Raw genomic sequence first — 18,832 nt, forward strand, 5'->3', positions numbered from 1 at the left:
TGTGGACTTCAACTCCCAGAATTCTTCAGCCAGCAAAGTCTTAAAGTTGGCAAGGTTGGACACCCCTGGATTATAGGATGTTGGGAGGGGAGGTGTTTTTGTTCGTTGTGAAATAGCATCCTAAGCCTTTCACTTTGTACACCCCCCCCAAAAATGGTAAAATAAAGAATCGGAAGAGCTATTTCCCTGGGCTGCCTTCTAATTGGCACGCACGGAAAGAAAACTCAGGCTGTGATCCAAACAGAAATATGTACAAATCCAATTGATTTGGAGAGAATATTTTCATTTAAGGTTAGGGAATAAGAAGCCACTAACCTAAACAGAAATATGAGAAAACATTCATTCACCATGACACCTCCAGTAGATACAACATCACATAAATCTGTAGGTAACCTTTCCTGAGGATGGTTTGAATCTTATTTTAAATAGGGAAATGGAGCAATTAAAACAACAACCATGACCTCCATTTAATAATTAAAACTTGTTTTGCATTGGATGCGTTCCACTGCATACTCCCTTAGATTTTTTTTTTAAAGTCAAGATCGTTTTTAAATAGTTTCTGATGTGGAATTTTATGTACCGCATTTCATTAAGGGAAAAAAAACTTATTTGGAGCACTTTGCAGGCATGCTTTAAACTTCAAACAATTTGAAATGGGATGCCTTGTATGCCTTTTTAAATAATAAAATATCTTAGCTCCAGTAATTAGGAATTGTAAGGTACACCTCGGAAGTGATTTTCATGACTACACACACAGGAAAATTAACTACTTTGCTTTGAGTCTCCAAAAGCTTGAGGTCCAATTATATTTAGTAGAAGGGGCAAACCCTTTCCCACTAAAATTAATGTGATTTTGTAATGTTTAATTTTGTCCGGATGTAACTTAACTGCAGTCATAATTTCTTTCTCCCCCCTGGCAAATTCTAGAAGTGTGTTGTCTGTCTCTATGGGGAAAGAACTTATGAATAATTGCATAAATAAATAATTACTTATAAATACAGGTGGTCCTTCGACTTGCAAGCACAATTGAGCCCAAAATCTCTGTTGTTCAGTGAGACATCTTTTAAGTGAGTTTTGACCCATTTTATGACCTTTCTTATGACTTTGCTTGTCAAAAGATTTCAGAGGGGGAATCACTTGAGATACAGCAATGGTCATAAGTCTGAACCAGATGCCAAACATCTAAATTTTGATCATGCGACTATTGGGATGCTGAAAAGGTAATTGAAAAAGGCCATAACATCCCTTTTTTCAGTGATGTAACTTTGAACAGTCACTGAACGAACTGTTGTAAGTCGAGGACTACCTGTACAAGATCATATCAAAAAATTTACTATGTATTAAATGTTGCAACAGTTCACAGCTATGCTATGAATGACCCAAATACTAAAAAAACATGGCCAGCAACCCAATAATTGATTTTGCCAATAGTGGTTTAGTCATTGCAAAAGATGCCAGCTGTTTAAAAGCTGAAGGTAATTTTGCATCGGTTACAACTAATAACTTAATTTGTTAAATATAGTTAAATGCTGAAGCAGATTGGAGGCAATTCATCCAAATAAACACTGAAAGCAACAGAGCAGTAATTGAAAAGCAACAATTAAGCCATCTAATATCCATAATACAGATTGAAGTAATATGATAGTAATATCCTTATTGACAGTTAACAATCTAGACTGTCTACAGTCTGTCAGCAAAATGCTTGATACACACACACACACACACAAACAAACAAACAAACAAACAAACACACACACACAGCTTCTAAAAGCCCTGTATTCCGCATTTTTTAAAAATGGGTCTGTATGCATATTATTCTGTCCTTGATTTGGTATGCTGGTAAGAAGGGTGTGCATTGTTTTTACAGCATCCTACAGTTTCAAGAGTTAAAAAAGAGAGACATCATATAAGCCAACTAGATTAGATGTCTTCATACTTCTTGTGGCCTTTTGTGTCAATCCGGCTTCAGATAATCTTATTTTCCTGTGATTATTTTCACAATGTCTTTTTAGTAATTGCTTCTTGGTGCTATCACTCTCAAAAATCTTCCTAGTCAGTTTTATCTTTCCTGCCACTTTTTTTGTTTTTAAAGACGCAAATTATAGATAGCTGTTTCAAACAACAACCTGATGAGACCCTTCCAAAAGATGATAGCATGATACATCTAGTTGTGTCTGCTTCAGCAACAGCATTGCAAAGTCTCTCTAGGTGGATCACCGCCAGTGAAGATCCTTAGATCCTTCAAAAATAGCCACGGGAGACGAAGATTGCAGCGCTTAGAGACAGATTTCATTGCTTCCTGATTCTCTAGAAAAAGGTCCTCTCTCTTTCTCTCTCTCTCTCTCCATCCAGTCATTCATTCATGGTAAAGGGTTCTCCATCCATGCCCAAATGAACGCACGCACATTACTGGAGAGTAATGTATTTCCCTATTAATACAGAACCAGACAGGAATCGAGTATTTAAAATGATGCCTTCACAAGACGTTGCCTGTCTTAACAAGAACTGGCTAGTAAGCCAGGCCTTTGCCACACTAGGAGTATAACTTAACGACACCCAGATCACAATGCTCATCTTTTAATACTGCATTCTTTCTTTTGTGTAGTTCCCAATCTTGCTCATGTATCCCTTGAGAAGCATGGACTAAGTCTTCCTCTTGACTTAAGCAGTAGCTTGGATGTTTCAACCCTGTTCCCGGGGGAGGCTGCTCTCTATAGCAAACAGCCTAGTCAGGAGAAGGAAGAGAACCAAATTATTAGATGCCACCTTTCCAAAACAGGAATGGATGGCAGAATAGTTCCGGTGGTCCCAGGTAAAATGTCTTGTCAACCTTTTTTCAAGCGTATTAAACATGCATGTGCATTTTCAGGGACTCTTTGATATCTATCTATGCTTTGATGCATAGCTAGAAAATGCAATGTGAGCATGTATGTTTGTTTTGCAAATTTCTGTATATGTCCAGTTCATTCCCCAGGAAACAAACAGTTTAAAAGGATATTGATGCTAAAGCCTTGTATTGCTCTGTAAGAAAAAGATAGTTATTTTAAATTTGTAGTTATAATTGAGATTGGATAACTCTTTTGTAGCTAGCCTTCATCCTGCTACTATAGTTGGTTAAAGGTGGCAATAACAAGTCTTTAGTCAGTTTTTAACCTTTTTAGTCCTTGATTTTTATGTAGTTTTTCCTAGAGCTAATAATGCACTTTGATTAATAATGCACCTTTCAGGTCCAAGATGTATAAATGACTTAATCAAAGTATATAGATTAGATTCACACGTAAAGGTTAATTCGGGTTTAACGTGCTATATGATTTCACATAACTTAATTTATACATTATATTTTATGGTTTGGCATGTTTAAACTCAAATCATGAAAGTTATGTCTTTAATATGTCAACTTCTTATGAGATAGCAAGGAATTATTGCCAATCTTTCCAGAAAAAAATAATAATAATTGAGCATAAACTACCTTTTTATTTTTGGAAATAATATGGCTAAAATTTAGATGCATCTGTGCCATCTTTGACTCTGCAGGAACCCTGAAAATTGAGAGGAAATCAAAATTGGAAGAAAAATCCTCATCTTTACTTGGTAGGAACATAAAATTAAGAACTTTCATGGTAATCTTTTTTATCTTTTTTATTTATATGTATCACTTACAAATGACCTGTTTTTAATTATTGGTGGCATGATTTGATAGTTCAAGTTATTTTTGAGGTGTTGAGTCATATTAAAGGGAAAAATATAAGTACTATCTTGTAATTCCAAAATTGGATTAGATACTATGATTACTAGTTAATAGACTTGCATTTTTTGATACCAAAATGCAACCGAAGTTATGTCTTTCGCATTGAACGCATTCGCCCTGACATTCTTAAAAAATGCCAGTTTTGTGCAGACATGTATGATGCTAAGAGAAAAAAATTAACAAACCACATTAGAGCTTAGTGTTATACCTAAATTGGGCTATTTTCATACTTGACTATATTTTACTGCACTATAGAATTTAGTTTCTAATTTAAAATTGGTCCTTTTATATTTCCCTTCTTTTCCCAGTGTCTCCACTGCTTAAATCCACGTTTTGATCCTCTTGACCAGTTAGTTTTGCTGTTTCCCTCAGGGTGGGTTATCTATACTGGATGACAATTGTTTTAAGTGAGCTAAAACCATCCTTCCTTTGCAACTCAGGTAAAAAGAAGGAGAAGGAGAGGAAAGAGAAGAAGGGAAAAGATCTGAAGTCAAAACAGAAGAAGAAGAAAAAGAAGAAGAAGAAATCGAAGCAGCATGGTATACCCAACACATAAACAAACAAGCAAAATGTATCCCTGTGGTTGCTCTCATATGGTGATGCGTTAGATTTTAAAGCAGGTGCTCACAAAATCCCCCAAACGTTGCTTTAAAATGTGCTTGTTGCCTCTCTCCAGGTACAACCCGCTGACTAAGGTTTTTTTACCTGCTTTCCAGTGTACACCTTGTGGTTTTTCTTTGACATTTTTTTCTCTGGACAGCCGTGGGTGCTCCAATTCATTCCTGCTAAGTCCTCCATGTATTTGATGGTTATCGGAAAGGCTTAAGACCTTTTTCTGGGCACTCGCAAAAGAATGTATGATTTGCTTGGTTGGTTATGAAGTAGGTACTGTAAATGGCCTCTTGTGCTTCTCTCCTGCAACTGGATATTTATTATATCCAACATTCTCTTGACATCTACTCTGATTCTAAGAGGCTTATAACATGTAAACCTTGAATAGCAAAGATGGCAGTTAGCATGTCCCAGAGGTCTGTTGTTATTTGAAAAGCATGAACGAGGAAGCAAGAACTGATTCAGACTTCCATCGTTTGTTAGTTTTTGAATATAATCACAAGGCAGACTAAACTATGATGAGATCTAGTTTAAAGGGTGCTTAAAGGGATGTGGTGGCTCAGGGACCAAGACACTCAGCTTGTCAGTCGGAAAGGTCGGCGGTTCAGCAGTTCAAATCCCTAAAGCTGCATAACGGAGTGACCTCCCATTACTTGTCCCAGCTTCTGCCAACCTAGCAATTCAAAAGCACGTTGTGAAGCCAGTTGCAGATAAAAAAATGCAAGTAGAAGAATAGAGACCACCTTTGGTGGGAAGGTAACAGCACTCCATGCGCCTTTGGCATTTAGTCATGCTGGCCACATCACTACAGAGATGTTTTCGGACAGAGCTGGCTCTTCGACTTAGAAACTGAGATGAGCACTGCCTCCTAATGTTAGGAACAACTAAGACATATGTGCAGGGGAGCCTTTATATTTACCTTTAAGCCAGAACTCTTAACTTCCATTATTACGTATGGTTTGTAGAACATTTTCATATTTAACCGAGGGCTTGTGTAGGATGGAGATTGAGATTTGATATGAACTTTCTTTTTATAGTTTCTGGACCCACACCCAGAGACAGGAGATAGACATGTCTGCTAAATGAGGCTTCTGTATCACAAAGCCACCTGTTTATGGAACTTCAAATCATGGTTGTCCCACAGGTGCTTTGTTTTTGCTCGAAGACAATTCACTTCTTACCCAAGAAGCTTCTTACCCAAGAAGCTTCTTCAGAACTGAAAAAGGTTTCTCTTGCATTTGGTACAATCAGGAAATTAAAACACCAAGAGAAGAGGAGAGCCATATTTCTCCCATGAAGGGTGGTCCTGATTGTGGACCACTATTTTTCAATACAAGTGGCAGGGGTGGAAGGAAGGCAAGAAGAAAAAGAGGAAGGAAATTCACCCATTGCCAAGATGGCAGGATTTTGGCCACCAGGAAGGAAAACTGGGAGGCTATGGCTGATAGGATCCACTTGGGTCTGTCGCCGGGTCCAGATGTTTTGTCTTCCGAACTTTCGGACTCGTGCTGGAGCCCATTCTCAGGGAACTCCTCTCTAAAGTAGAGAAGAGGGGCTCCAGCACGAGTCCAAAAGGCCAGAAGACCAAACCTCTGGCCCCAGCAACTGATCCAGATTAGATCCTGCAACATTATACAGCAGCGGTCCCCAAAGTACGGCCCATGGGCCGGATGCGGCCCGCTGAGGTCTTTTAACCGGCCCGCGGCAGCACACGAGATTTTACCGATCGATATAATAAGAGAGAGAAATAGAGAGGGAGAGAGAAATGAAGAGAAGAGATAGAAAGGGAGAAATAGAGAGAGGGGGAGAGAAAGTGTGAGAGATACAAAGAGGGAAAGTTAGAAAGAGAGTGAGTGAGAGAAAGAAAGAGAAAGAGGGAGATATAGAGAGGGAGAGAGAAAGGAAGAGGGAGAGATGGAAAGAGAGAGAGAAAAAGAGAAAAATGAGAAAATGATGGAGGGAAGGAACGAGGGAGAAGAAAATGAAACAAATGAGAGAAAAGGAAGAGGGAAGAGAGAAGTGGAGAGGAAGGAAGGAGGGAGGGAAGGAAGGAAGGAGAAATGGAGTTTGTTGATTTAAGTTCAAGTTTACTTTTTAATAAAGAAGTATAAATTACTTAATTATTAATTAATTAATTAATTACTTAATTATTACTTCTTTATTTTAAATATTGTATTTGTTCCCGTTTTGTTTTTTACTTGAAATAAGGTATGTGTAGTGCGCATAGGGATTTGTTCATAGGTTTTTTTTATAGTCCGGCCCTCCAACAGTCTGAGGGACAGTGAACTGGCCCCCTGTGTAAAAAGTTTGGGGACCCCTGTTATACAGGGACATGTATATTTGCCTTCATTCTATGGCTGATAATTGCATAATTGTGCCAATATAAGGCCAGGATTCGGGCTGAGTTTAGTTAACCTATCATGACCTGGTTTGCCAGTGAGTGGAAAGTTAGTTAACTTCCTGCTCTATATTTTTCTCAATAAATCACTTCAAAGCCAAGAGATGCAATATCTCAGGCGAATGGAATGGAATGGAATAGAATAACAGACTTGGAAGGGACCTTGAAGGTCTTCTAGTCCAACCCCCAGGTTAAGCAGGAAACCCTAAACCACTTAGACAAATGGTTATCCAATATCTTCTTAAAAACTTCCAGTGTTGGAACATTCACAAGTTCTGGAGGCAAGCTGTTCCATGGGTTAATTGTTCTGTCAGGAAATTTCTCCTTAGTTCTAGGTTGCTTCTCTCCTACATTAGTTTCCACCCATTGCTTCTTGTCCTACCCTCAGGTGTTTTGGAGAACAGTTCAGGTTTAAAACGTTTAAAGTTGCATTTTTGTTCCATACACCACCCCTCTGCAACTGCATCTCTCTGATTTCCTTTGCAGAGTACTCCGACTTCGAGGACAGTTCCCTCGACTACTTCGATAGGTGCTCCTCCCCCTTCACGAGGTCTTCTGGCAGCTCGCTGACTCTCCGCAGCACCACGACGGAGAAGAGCACGTCCTATCAGTACCCGAGGGCTATTTTGTCTGTCGACCTCAGCGGGGAAAGTAAGTCTGATTTGCTCTGCGCTAGATACTCTTTAAATTATTACATTAACAGGAGAAAGGGAAGAGTCAATGTAATGATTCCACTTGCAAAGGATTGTTTCCAAGATCCATTGCGTTTCACGCAGACTTGGGTCATCCGAACGAAGGCAGCACATCGTTACTTTCTGAAAAGTTTCCATACCCCTAATTACTGTGAATAGATATTCCCTTCTTTAATATTCGTTTTCCGCAGGTCACTAAAATCCAACAGCGACTGGATGGCACTTTAGAGCCGTGGTGGCACAGTGATTATAGTGCAGTACTGCATGCTACTTCTGCTTCCGGTGTAGGGAGATTGTGCGCATGCGCGGGGCAGCGTGGAGGTTGCGCGCATGTGCAGGGGAGTGCATTGTATTATGGGTGTGGGCGTAGGCTATTTATTTACTTACTTACTTACTTACTTACTTACTTACTTACTTACTTACTTACTTACTTACTTACTTACTTACTTATTTATTGGATTTGTATGCCGCCCCTCTCCTTAGACTCGGGGCGGCTAACAACAATAATAAAAAACAACATGTAAATCCAATACTAAAACAACTAAAAAACCCTTATTTTAAAACTAATCATACATACAAACAAACATACCATGCATAAATTGTAAAGGCCTAGGGGGAAAGAATATCTCAGTTCCCCCATGCCTGATGGCAGAGGTGGGTTTTGAGTAGCTTACGAAAGGCGAGGAGGGTGGGGGCAATTCTAATCTCCGGGGGGAGTTGGTTCCAAAGGGCCGGGGCCGCCACAGAGAAGGCTCTTCCCCTGGGCTCCGCCAAACGACATTGTTTAGTTGACGGGACATGGAGAAGACCCACTCTGTGGGACCTAACTGGTCGCTGGGATTCGTGCAGCAGAAGGCGGTCCCTGAGATAATCTGGTCCGGTGCCATGAAGGGCGCACACACCCCAAGCCGAAAAAGGTTTGCCATCAGTGATCTAGTGGTTAAGGCACCAAGCTAGAAAGCTGGGGACTGTGAGTTTTAGCCAGCTAGGTGATCTTGGACTAGTCACTCTCCTCTGTTCCAACTCACCTCACAGAGTTGTTATTGTGAGGAATTTAGGAGGAGGGAATATTAAGTTTGCTACTGTGAGTTATTCATAAAAATATGAGGTAATTGATTAGGAATAAGGTTCAAGAGGGAAGTGTTTTTAATAGGAAAGTGAACACGAGAACAAGGGGACACAATCTGAAGTTAGTTGGGGGAAAGATCAAAAGCAACATGAGAAAATATTATTTTACTGAAAGAGTAGTAGATCCTTGGAACAAACTTCCAGCAGACATGGTTGGTAAATCCACAGTAACTGAATTTAAACATGCCTGGGATAAACATATATCCATTGTAACATAAAATACAGGAAATAGTATAAGGGCAGACTAGATGGACCATGAGGTCTTTTTCTGCCGTCAGTCTTCTATGTTTCTATGTTTCTAGGAAAATGAGAATTTGCAAGGTTTAATTACGCTAGTCTTACAAATTAGGCCAGCTAGGCAGCACAACCAGACAGAGCTGTTTACAAAATACTGGGTTTGGTTTTCTTTCTTTTCTAAGGGGGTGGGTGGGTGGAGGGGCTGATGGTTTAGTTATGGGTGAAAACCTTTTAAAACATTATTTGTTCATTTTTAACTTGATTGGTTGGAGTGTAGTGGATGGTTTATTGATAACGTGGAGTTTTTTTCTTGTTTTAATGGTGGCTGTACTTTTCACCAACCATTTAGAGTAAAAACACTAATTCACCTTATTGCTAACAATCTCTTTTGCTTCTAGTTATTTCTATGCTCCAGCTAAAAAGTTTCTGAAGGAACAGTGTCCTAAATAGGTTTAGGCATTTTTGTTAAAACGATATCCGTTACGCAGAGAAGTACAGTGTTCCCTTGATTTTTGCGGGGGATGTGTTCCGAGACCGCCCGCGAAAGTTGAATTTCCGCGAAGTAGAGATACGGAAATAAATACACTATTTTTGGCTATGAACAGTATCACAAGCCATCCCTTTAAACCCCTAAATTATTTATTTATTTATTTATTTATTGATTGATTGATTGATTGGATTTGTATGCCGCCCCTCTCCAGAGACTCGGGGCGGCTAACAGCGACAATAAAGCAGTGTACAATAGTAATTTGGTATTGACGATTAAAAATCAATTAATATAAAAACCAAACATACATACATACATACCATGCATAGAACTGTAAAGGCCTAGGGGGAAAGAGGATCTCAATTCCCCCATGCCTGGCGGCAGAGGTGGGTTTTAAGTTGTTTACGAAAGGCAAGGAGGGTGGGGGCAGTTCTAATCTATGGAGGGAGTTGGTTCCAGAGGGCTGGGGCCGCCACAGAGAAGGCTCTTCCCCTGGGTCCCGCCAGGCGACATTGCTTAGTTGATGGGACCCAGAGAAGATCCACTCTGTGGGACCTAACTGGTCGCTGGGATTCATGCAGCAGAAGGCGGTCCCTGAGGTAATCTGGTCCGGTGCCATGAAGGGCTTTATAGGTCATAACCAACACTTTGAATTGTGACCGGAAACTGATCGGCAACCAATGCAGACTGCGGAGTGTTGGTGTAACAAGGGCATATTTGGGAAAGCCCATGATTGCTCTCGCAGCTGCATTCTGCACGATCTGAAGTTTCCGAACATTTTTCAAAGGTAGCCCCATGTAGAGAGCGTTACAGTAGTCAAGCCTTGAGGTGATGAGGGCATGAGTGACTGTGAGCAGTGATTCCCGGTCCAAGTAGGGTCGCAACTGGTGCACAATGCGAACCTGGGCAAATGTCCCCCTCGCCACAGCTGAAAGATGTTTCTCTAATGTCAGCTGTGGATCGAGGAGGACGCCCAAGTTGCGAACCTTCTCTGAGGGGGCCAGTGATTCTCCCCCCATGGTAATGGATGGACAGATGGAGTTGTCCTTGGGAGGTAAGATCCACAGCCACTCCGTCTTGTCTGGGTTGAGTTTGAGCTTGTTGACACTCATCCAGGCCCTAACATCCTCCAGGCACCTGCCCATCACTTCCACTGCTTTGTTGGCTGGACATGGGGTGGAGATGTATGACTGGGTATCATCGGCGTATTGATGATACCTCACTCCATGCCCTTGGATGATCTCACCTAGCGGTTTCATGTAGATATTAAATAGCAGGGGGGAGAGGACCGACCCCTGAGGCACCCCACAAGGGAGAGACCTAGAGGTCGACCTCTGATCCCCTACTAACACCGACTGCGACCGACCAGAGAGGTATGAGGAGAACCACTGAAGAACAGTGCCTCCCACTCCCAACCCCTCTAGTCGGTGCAGAAGGATACCATGGTCGATGGTCTCGAAAGCCGCTGAGAGGTCAAGAAGCACCAGGACAGAGGACAAGCCCCTGTCTTGGGCCCGCCAGAGATCATCCATCAACGTGACCAAAGCAGTTTCCGTGCTGTAGCCAGGCCTGAATCCAGACTGCTGAGGACCTAGATAATCGGCTTCTTCCAAGGACCGCTGGAGCTGAAGTGCCACCACCTTCTCAACAACCTTCCCCATAAAGGGAAGGTTGGAGACTGGACGGTAGTTATTGAGTATGGCTGGGTCCAGGGAAGGCTTCTTGAGGAGGGGGCACACAAGTGCCTCCTTATAAGGAGCCGGAAAGGACCCACTCCCCAAAGAGGCGTTGACAATCTCCAGGACCCAGCTCCGCGTCACCTCTCGACTGGCCGAAACCAACCAAGAGGGACACGGATCCAGTAGACAGGTGGCGGAACACACAGCTCCAATGGCCTTGTCCACTTCCTTAGGTGTCACCAAGTCAAATTACCATTTCCCATTCCCTTAACAACCATTTACTCACCATTATTACTGGTACTCACCATTGAATAAGACACTTATTGATCCTGATATTTATATACATAATTATTTATTAACAATAATTTTTTTTGGTGATTTATTTGTGAAAATTATTAGTTTGGTGGTATAGAAAAAAACCCACAAAGTATTTTTAATTAATTTTTTTTGAAAAACCGTGGTATAGGCTATTCGCGAAGTTCGGACCCGCGAAAATCGAGGGAACACTCTATTCAAATATATCTTATCTATTTGGGGTATTAAACACAAACCAATTTCACATTAGAACATAGAACAATAGAGTTGGAAGGAACCTTGGGAGTTTTCTAGTCCAACCTCCTGCTTGAGCAGACTCTGTACCATTTCAGACAATGGCTGTCCAGTCTCTTCTTGAAAGCCTCCAGTGAAGGAGCACCCACAATTTCTGGAAGCAAGTTGTTCCACTGATTAATTGTTCTAACTGTCAGGAAATTTCTCCTTAGTTCCAGGTTGCTTCTCTCCTTGATTAGTTTTCACCCATTGCTTCTTGTTTTGCCTGCCTTGGAAAATACCGTAGGCTGTCCATTTCTTTTTTATGAGACCCTGTCAAATATTGGCAGACTGTTACTGAGTCATCCCCTAGTCCTTCTTTTATGTTATATAATATTTCTTTTATAAAGACCTTATTTATATACAGTAGTACCTCTAGATACGAGTTTAATTCGTTCCAGAAGGGAGCTTGTATGTCGAACAACTCGTATCTGGAACAAATGCCTTTAGCCTTTGTTTTTCCCCTCCGAGATAACCAGAAGCAAGGATTCTTGCGCCACCTAGTGGACGCTTGGCTCGTATCCCGAATTTGAGCTCGGTGTGGAACAGAAATTTCTCTCCCCTCGTGGCTCGTAACTTGGAATACTCGCATGTGGAGCAGCTCGTATCTAGAGGTACTACTGTATTTTTAAACCTGTTCATCTAAACTCTCTCCAAATCATCTTGCAGACCTTTCTGATATGGAATTTTTGGATGACTCCTCCACCGAGAGCTTGCTGTTGAGCGGCGATGAATATAATCAGGATTTTGATTCGACCAATTTTGAAGAGTCCCAAGACGAAGAGGACGGTCTGAACGAAATAGTCAGGTGCATCTGCGAGATGGACGAGGAAAAAGGCTTCATGATTCAGGTAAGAACTCTGCTGCTTGCTGTCAAATTTTCCATCGCAGAAAATTTTCACCCAGTTCTCCATGTCACTAGGCCAGAGCAGCGGTCTCCAACCTTGGGAAACTTAAGACGGTAATTTTAAGACTTGTGGACTTCAGCTTCCAGAATTCCTTAGCCGGCAAAGCTGATTTGCAGTATTCTGTCCTTGTTTGTGGGATGAATTCCAGGCTGGATCAATCCAGCAGATTTCCAGTTGGCTCACAGATGTTATTGCTAAAACAGTCATGGGTCAGACTATAGCTGCCAAAAAAGTAGTGTGAACGAACTTACTGTGAAGTTAGGGAAGCCAAATCTTTTCATTCAGTCAGGCATAAATGCAAGCCAGTTGCCACGCACCTGTATTGCATTCAGGTGTCCACCAATGTTGTGCAGCAGTCATAAGCTTGAATAGAGGTCGTAGAGCATGTTTCCCAAGGTCGTTGAGCTATTGTTAAACAAAGGGTCATAAGAATAGAATAGAAAAGAATTTTATTGGCCAAGTGTGATTGGACACACAAGCAATTTGTCTTGTGCATATGCTCTCAGTGTACATAAAAGAAAAGAAGTTCATCAAGAATCATAAGGTACAACACTTAATGATAGTCCAGGTACAAATAAGCAATCAAATCGTATTAGGAACCAGTCAATATATTTTAAGGATACAAGCAACAAAGTTATACAGCCATTTGTTGGAGGAGATGGGTGATGGGAATGATGAGAACATTAATAGTAGTGCAGACTTAATAAATTGTTTGACAGTGTTGAGGGAATTTGTTTAGCAGAGCGATGGTGTTTGGGAAAAAATGTTCTTGTGTCTAGTTGTTTTGGTGTAGCGTCGTTTTCAGGGTAGGAGTTGAAGCCGTTTGTGTCCAAGATGTGAGGGCTATAAATATTTTCACAGGCCCCTTTTTGACTTGTGCAGCGTACAGGTAATTTTATTTATTTTATTTATTTATTGGATTTGTATGCCGCCTCTCTCCGTAGACTCGGGGCAGCTAACAACAATGATAAAAACAGCATGTAACAATCCAATAATAAAACAACTAAAAACCCTTATTATAAAACCAAACATACACACAAACATACCATGCATAACTTGTAATGGCCAGGGGGAAGGAATATCTCAACTCCCCCATGCCTGGCGGTATAAGTGAGTCTTGAGTAGTTTACGAAAGACAGGGAGGGTGGGGGCAGTTCTAATCTCCCTAATGGAAGGCAGGTTGGCAGTATTTGTTTTTTCTGAAGTTCTGATTATCCTCAGAAGTCTATGTTGGTCATGTTGAGTTGCAGAAGCGAACCAGACATTTATAGATATGCAGATGACAGAATAATTCATCTCTAGAACTGTATCAGCACCTCCTTGGGCAATTTGAGGTTTATAAGCTGCCCCAGAAAGAGCCTTCTTTGTTGTGGTTTTTTGATGACTTTTTAATGTTAGGTGTCCATTTTAGATCTTGCGATATGGTCAAACCTAAAAAAATGGAAGTTGTGGAATATCTGCACTAAAAAAAAAAACCACCTGAGAATAAAAACTACAACCAAGCATCAATCAAGAGTTAAATGTTGAATGATGCTTAATTATGTTTTCCATCTCCTGCATTCTCTTCTCTGCTTGTTTTTATCATTCCCACAGTGCGAAGAGTGCTTGTGTTGGCAACACAGTGCGTGCATGGGGTTGTTGGAAGACAGCATACCTGAACAATATATCTGCTACATTTGCAGGGATCCACCTGGTAAGAACACATTTTCAAGTCCTTTTCAAACTTGGAGATTGGTCCAGAATAATTTTCTGGAAATTTTAAAATATTAAAAATCTCACTCTTGTGTTGTCTCCAGGTCAGAGATGGAGTGCCAAATATCTCTGTGACAAAGACTGGTTAAACAATGGCCACCTGTATGGCTTGTCCTTCTTAAAAGAGAATTATTCTCATTTAAATGCCAAAAAGATTGTGTCAACACATCGCCTTCTGGCCGACGTCTATGGTGTTACAGAAATATTACATGGACTTCAGCTGAAGATTGGAATACTAAAGTAAGCGTATCCCGTGGTTCTGTAATTTTGAGGATTACCTATACGTTTAATATTACAGGAGATTTCCCTTTTAATCAATTACAGTGATCCCCCGTTTATTGCGTCCCCAACCATTGCGAACAGGGTACTTCGCTATTTTTCAACCCGGAAGTCAAAAATACCATCTACGCATGCGTGCCGGGCACGCATGCGTAGATGGCAGCGGCTTCCCTGGGTCTTCCCCCTCTTGCTGGCGTCAGCGAGGAGTTTCCCCACCGCCCACGCAAACTCCTCGCTGCCGCCCGCCCTTCGCCCGCCCACGCCGTTCATTCTCGCCGCTTTTGAGCTGAGTCCGGGAGCGAATTCGCTCCCGGACTCAGCTCAAAAGCGCCGATAGCAAGCGGCAAGGAACGGCTTGTCTCGGCGCTTTCGAGCTGAGTCCGGTCAGCTCGAAAGCGCCGAGACAAGCCGTTCCTTGCCGCTTGCTATCGGCGGTTTTGAGCTGAGTCCGGAAGCGAATTCGCTTCCGGACTCAGCTCAAAACCGCCGATAGCAAGCGGCAAGGAACGGCTTGTCTCGGCGCTTTCGAGCTGAGTCCGGTCAGCTCGAAAGCGCCGAGACAAGCCGTTCCTTGCCGCTTGCTATCGGCGGTTTTGAGCTGAGTCCGGAAGCGAATTCGCTTCCGGACTCAGCTCAAAACCGCCGATAGCAAGCGGCAAGGAACGGCTTGTCTCAGCGCTTTCGAGCTGAGTCCGGTCAGCTCGAAAGCGCCGAGACAAGCTGTTCCTTGCCGCTTGCTATCGGCGGTTTTGAGCTGAGTCCGGAAGCGAATTCGCTTCCAGACTCAGCTCAAAACCGCCGATAGCAAGCGGCAAGGAACGGCTTGTCTCGGCGCTTTCGAGCTGAGTCCGGTCAGCTCGAAAGCGCCGAGACAAGCCGTTCCTTGCCGCTTGCTATCGGCGGTTTTGAGCTGAGTCCGGAAGCGAATTCGCTCCCGGACTCAGCTCGAAAGCGCCGAGAGCCAGCGCCCCCCGGACCCCCAACCCGGGTTTGGGGGGCTGCTAGGAAGCCCTCCATGCCGGCGGCAAACAGCCGCCCCGCCCCCAATCTTCGGCTCCTCGCTAGCGCTGTGGGAGTAAAAACGCCATCTGCACATGCGCAGATGGTGTTTTTACTTCCGCAGCGCTACTTCGCGAAAACCCGCTCGTTGCGGGGGGTCCTGGAACGGAACCCTCGCAACGAGCGGGGGTCTACTGTACTTCTATTAAACTATTCATTCTGAACAATACATTGATACTTTGGATCAGTGTTTCTCAATTTTAACGGCTTTGAGACTGGCGGAATTCAACTCAGAGGATTCTCCAGTCAGCACAAAAAATTATTTATTTATTTATTTTATTTTATTTTATTTTATTTTTTATTTATTTATTTTTATTTATTTTTATTTATTTATTTATTTATTTATTTGTTAGATTTGTATGCCGCCCCTTCATAACAAATCTAATAATTTAAAAACATTTTAAAAAAACCATTATTAATCAGACATACATACAAACATACCATACATAAATTGTATAGGCCCAGGGGAGATATCTCAATTCCCCCATGCCTGGCGGCAAAGGTGGGTTTTAAGGAGCTTACAGAAGGCAAGGAGGGTGGGGGAAGTTCTAATCTCCAGGGGGTGCTAGTTCCAGAGAGTCAGGGCCGCCACAGAGAAGGCTCTTCCCCTGGGACCCGCCAAACGACATTGTTTAGTCGACAGGACCCGGAGAAGGCCAATTTGCCAAGGTTAAGAGTTGAGATGTTTCACCAGGGAAACCACTCATTCATTTTTTAAACTGAAACATTAGGAGGTTTTTTGGGGAGGGGGATTCTTTTCTATTCATATGGTGCTTATATAGGGGTCTCCAACCTCAGCAACTTTAAGACTTGTGGACTTCAACGTCAAGAGTTCCACAACCAGCAAAGCTTACATGACTTGGTGCTTTTAATAGTTTCACCTGCATTAATCTTCTTTTTTTTAAATTTATCTCAGAAATAAACATCACCCTGACCTTCGTCTCTGGGCTTGCACAGGTGTGCGGAAGGATCATGACCAAATCACTGTTGGAATAGAAAGACGGCTCGTAACTGTGCCTGAAGCCGTTAATCCTTCGGGAAGGACGTGTCATAGTCAGAATCATAAAGAGCCCCCTCGCTTAGCTCCAAAGATGGAAGAAACGTACATCAGAAGTGAACACAGTTACCAGAAACCGGGTTTTGGACTGGATTGCAAACCGGTTGTTGATCCCACCAGCTCAGAGGAGGATGACACCAGCAGTTTTGAACAGTACCAGGAGTGTCTCTTAGAAGAGAAAAACTGTTTACAACGTTCATCCACAGAAGATGGTTTGGGCCATCAGGTAAATCAACCTGTTCATCCATGGCATCTTTTATGGAGACAAAAAAATAGTGTCTTCTAACCCAGGGAAACTGAGGAAAAGCCCTGGGTGCTATAGCATTGTCCTGCCAGATTAAGCACATTTACATCATTTATGTGATAATCCATGAACAAAATGACATCTCTCCCATTGTTCCCCTGGCCTACAACCACTTCAATATCAATGAACACATTCATGCATCTGAGAAGTAGAACTTAAGTTTATGTAGCTTTAGAATAGAGTAGAATAGAATAGAATAGACAGAGTTGGAAGGGATCTTGGAGGTCTTCTAGTCCAACCCCTTGCGTAGGCAGGAAACCCTACATCACTTCAGTCAAATGGTTATCCAATCTCTTTAAAACGTCCAGTGTTGGAGTTCTAAGTTGCTTCTCTCCTTGATTAGTTTCCACTCATTGTTTCTTGCTCTACCCTCAGGTGCTTTGGAAAATACAGTGGTACCTCATGATACGAACCCCTCATCTTACGAACAACCCGAGATACGAACTCGGGGTTCAGAAATTTTTTGCCACTTCTTACGAATTTTTTCCTTCTTACGAACCCGCTGCCGCCGCCAAAAAGCCCCGCCGCCCGGCTGTCGCTTTTTGAAACAGCTGGGGGGCTTCTCAGCGTCCTTCTGAACCCGAACGCCAAACCCGAACTTCCGGGTTCGGCGTTCGGGAGGCCACCGAGAAGCCCCCCGGCTGTTTCAAAAGATGACAGCCGGGTGGCGGGGTTTCTCGGCAGCCTCCCGAACGCCGAACCCGGAAGTTCGGGTTTGGCGTTCGGGTTCAGGAGGGCGCTGAGAAGCCCCCCGGCTGTTTCAAAAAGCGACAGCCGGGCGGCGGGGCTTTTTGGCGGCGGCAGCGGGTTCGTAAGAAGGAAAAAGTTCGTGAGAAGTGGCAAAAAAATTCTGAACCCCGGGTTCGTATCTCGGGTTGTTCGTAAGATGAGGGGTTCGTATCATGAGGTATCACTGTATTTTCCAAAACACCAAAGTTTGACTCCCTCTTCTTTGTGGCATGACTTGTCAGTGAGATATTGGAACGCTGCTATCATATCTCCCCTAGTCCTTATTCTCATTAAACTACATATATGCAGGTCCTGCAACTGTTCATACGTTTTAGCCTCCAGTCTCCTAGTCATCTTTGTTGCTCTTGTGGGTGTGGGGATGTAGGATGAACCTTAACTTGGGATGGGGTACCAGAAAGAAGTCAGTATTGGAATTTTCTGTTAACGCCCCAATTAGCATCTGAGAAATAAATCAGGTTCCATTTCAATTCTCTCTCTCAAGATTTGATTTATTAGCAGAGCCATGTTGATCACGTAACTGCCATTCCGATACTAACTTCTTTCCGGTACCCCACCGCAGGTTAAGGTTCATCCTACATCCCCACACCCACAAGTTCAACACGAGGACCAGTCCGATTCTGCAGGGATTCTACTGACTTCCTCTTTTCTTCAGTTGATGCAGAACAAAAGGACCTTGGGCTCTAAGAAAGGAATTTGTTCTGGCTAGTAACTTTCCCTCTCATTCAACTACCCCTCCCAAGTCCCCTAATACTGTGCTACTTATAGCTTCCGGCCTGATACAAGCTGGCCTTGGAGTAGTCGGGGAAGGAGAGGAATGGAAGAGAGAGAGAGAGAGAGGGAGAGGGAGAATGAATCTAAGAATGATTGATGCTTTTTCTACATTACAGAAGCTTGTTCATTTAGGCCATCATTTAGGCCCTTGTTTTCCTCCCCCCAAAACTAAGGTGCTTTTTATCCTCCAAAAAATACGGTAACTAGAAGGTCGAGGTGGGCCACTTCATGAGACTTGACAATCGAACTGCTCCCATTGTGTTGTTTACACATGGTTGGAGATCTGAATTAGCAAAACCTTGGATGGATTTCTTATTTCTGCCACTGTTCACTGGTATGTGAAGAGCCACTAGTCAGCAAGACATTCTTGTGGCTAATATTTC

The 18,832-nt window shown here is 42.7% G+C and overlaps 1 protein-coding gene across 8 annotated transcripts in view; it reads left to right on the forward strand.

Annotated features, from left to right (window-relative positions):
* Positions 1-18,832, forward strand: part of PHF20L1 (PHD finger protein 20 like 1) — an 82,220-nt gene that overhangs the window by 56,282 nt on the left and 7,106 nt on the right. For 7 of the 8 annotated variants that reach the window (XM_070748312.1, XM_070748313.1, XM_070748316.1 and 4 more), the window contains 8 exons: positions 2,606-2,812; positions 3,535-3,591; positions 4,189-4,287; positions 7,245-7,409; positions 12,239-12,420; positions 14,071-14,170; positions 14,274-14,469; positions 16,484-16,850. In XM_070748312.1, coding sequence (XP_070604413.1) covers positions 2,606-2,812; positions 3,535-3,591; positions 4,189-4,287; positions 7,245-7,409; positions 12,239-12,420; positions 14,071-14,170; positions 14,274-14,469; positions 16,484-16,850 — 1,373 coding nt within the window. The remainder of the gene's footprint in view (positions 1-2,605; positions 2,813-3,534; positions 3,592-4,188; positions 4,288-7,244; positions 7,410-12,238; positions 12,421-14,070; positions 14,171-14,273; positions 14,470-16,483; positions 16,851-18,832) is intronic. The other variant, XM_070748318.1, reaches the window with a different exon arrangement.

Source organism: Erythrolamprus reginae, chromosome 3, assembly GCF_031021105.1.
Source record: "Erythrolamprus reginae isolate rEryReg1 chromosome 3, rEryReg1.hap1, whole genome shotgun sequence".
NCBI classification, from domain to species: Eukaryota; Metazoa; Chordata; class Lepidosauria; order Squamata; family Dipsadidae; genus Erythrolamprus; species Erythrolamprus reginae.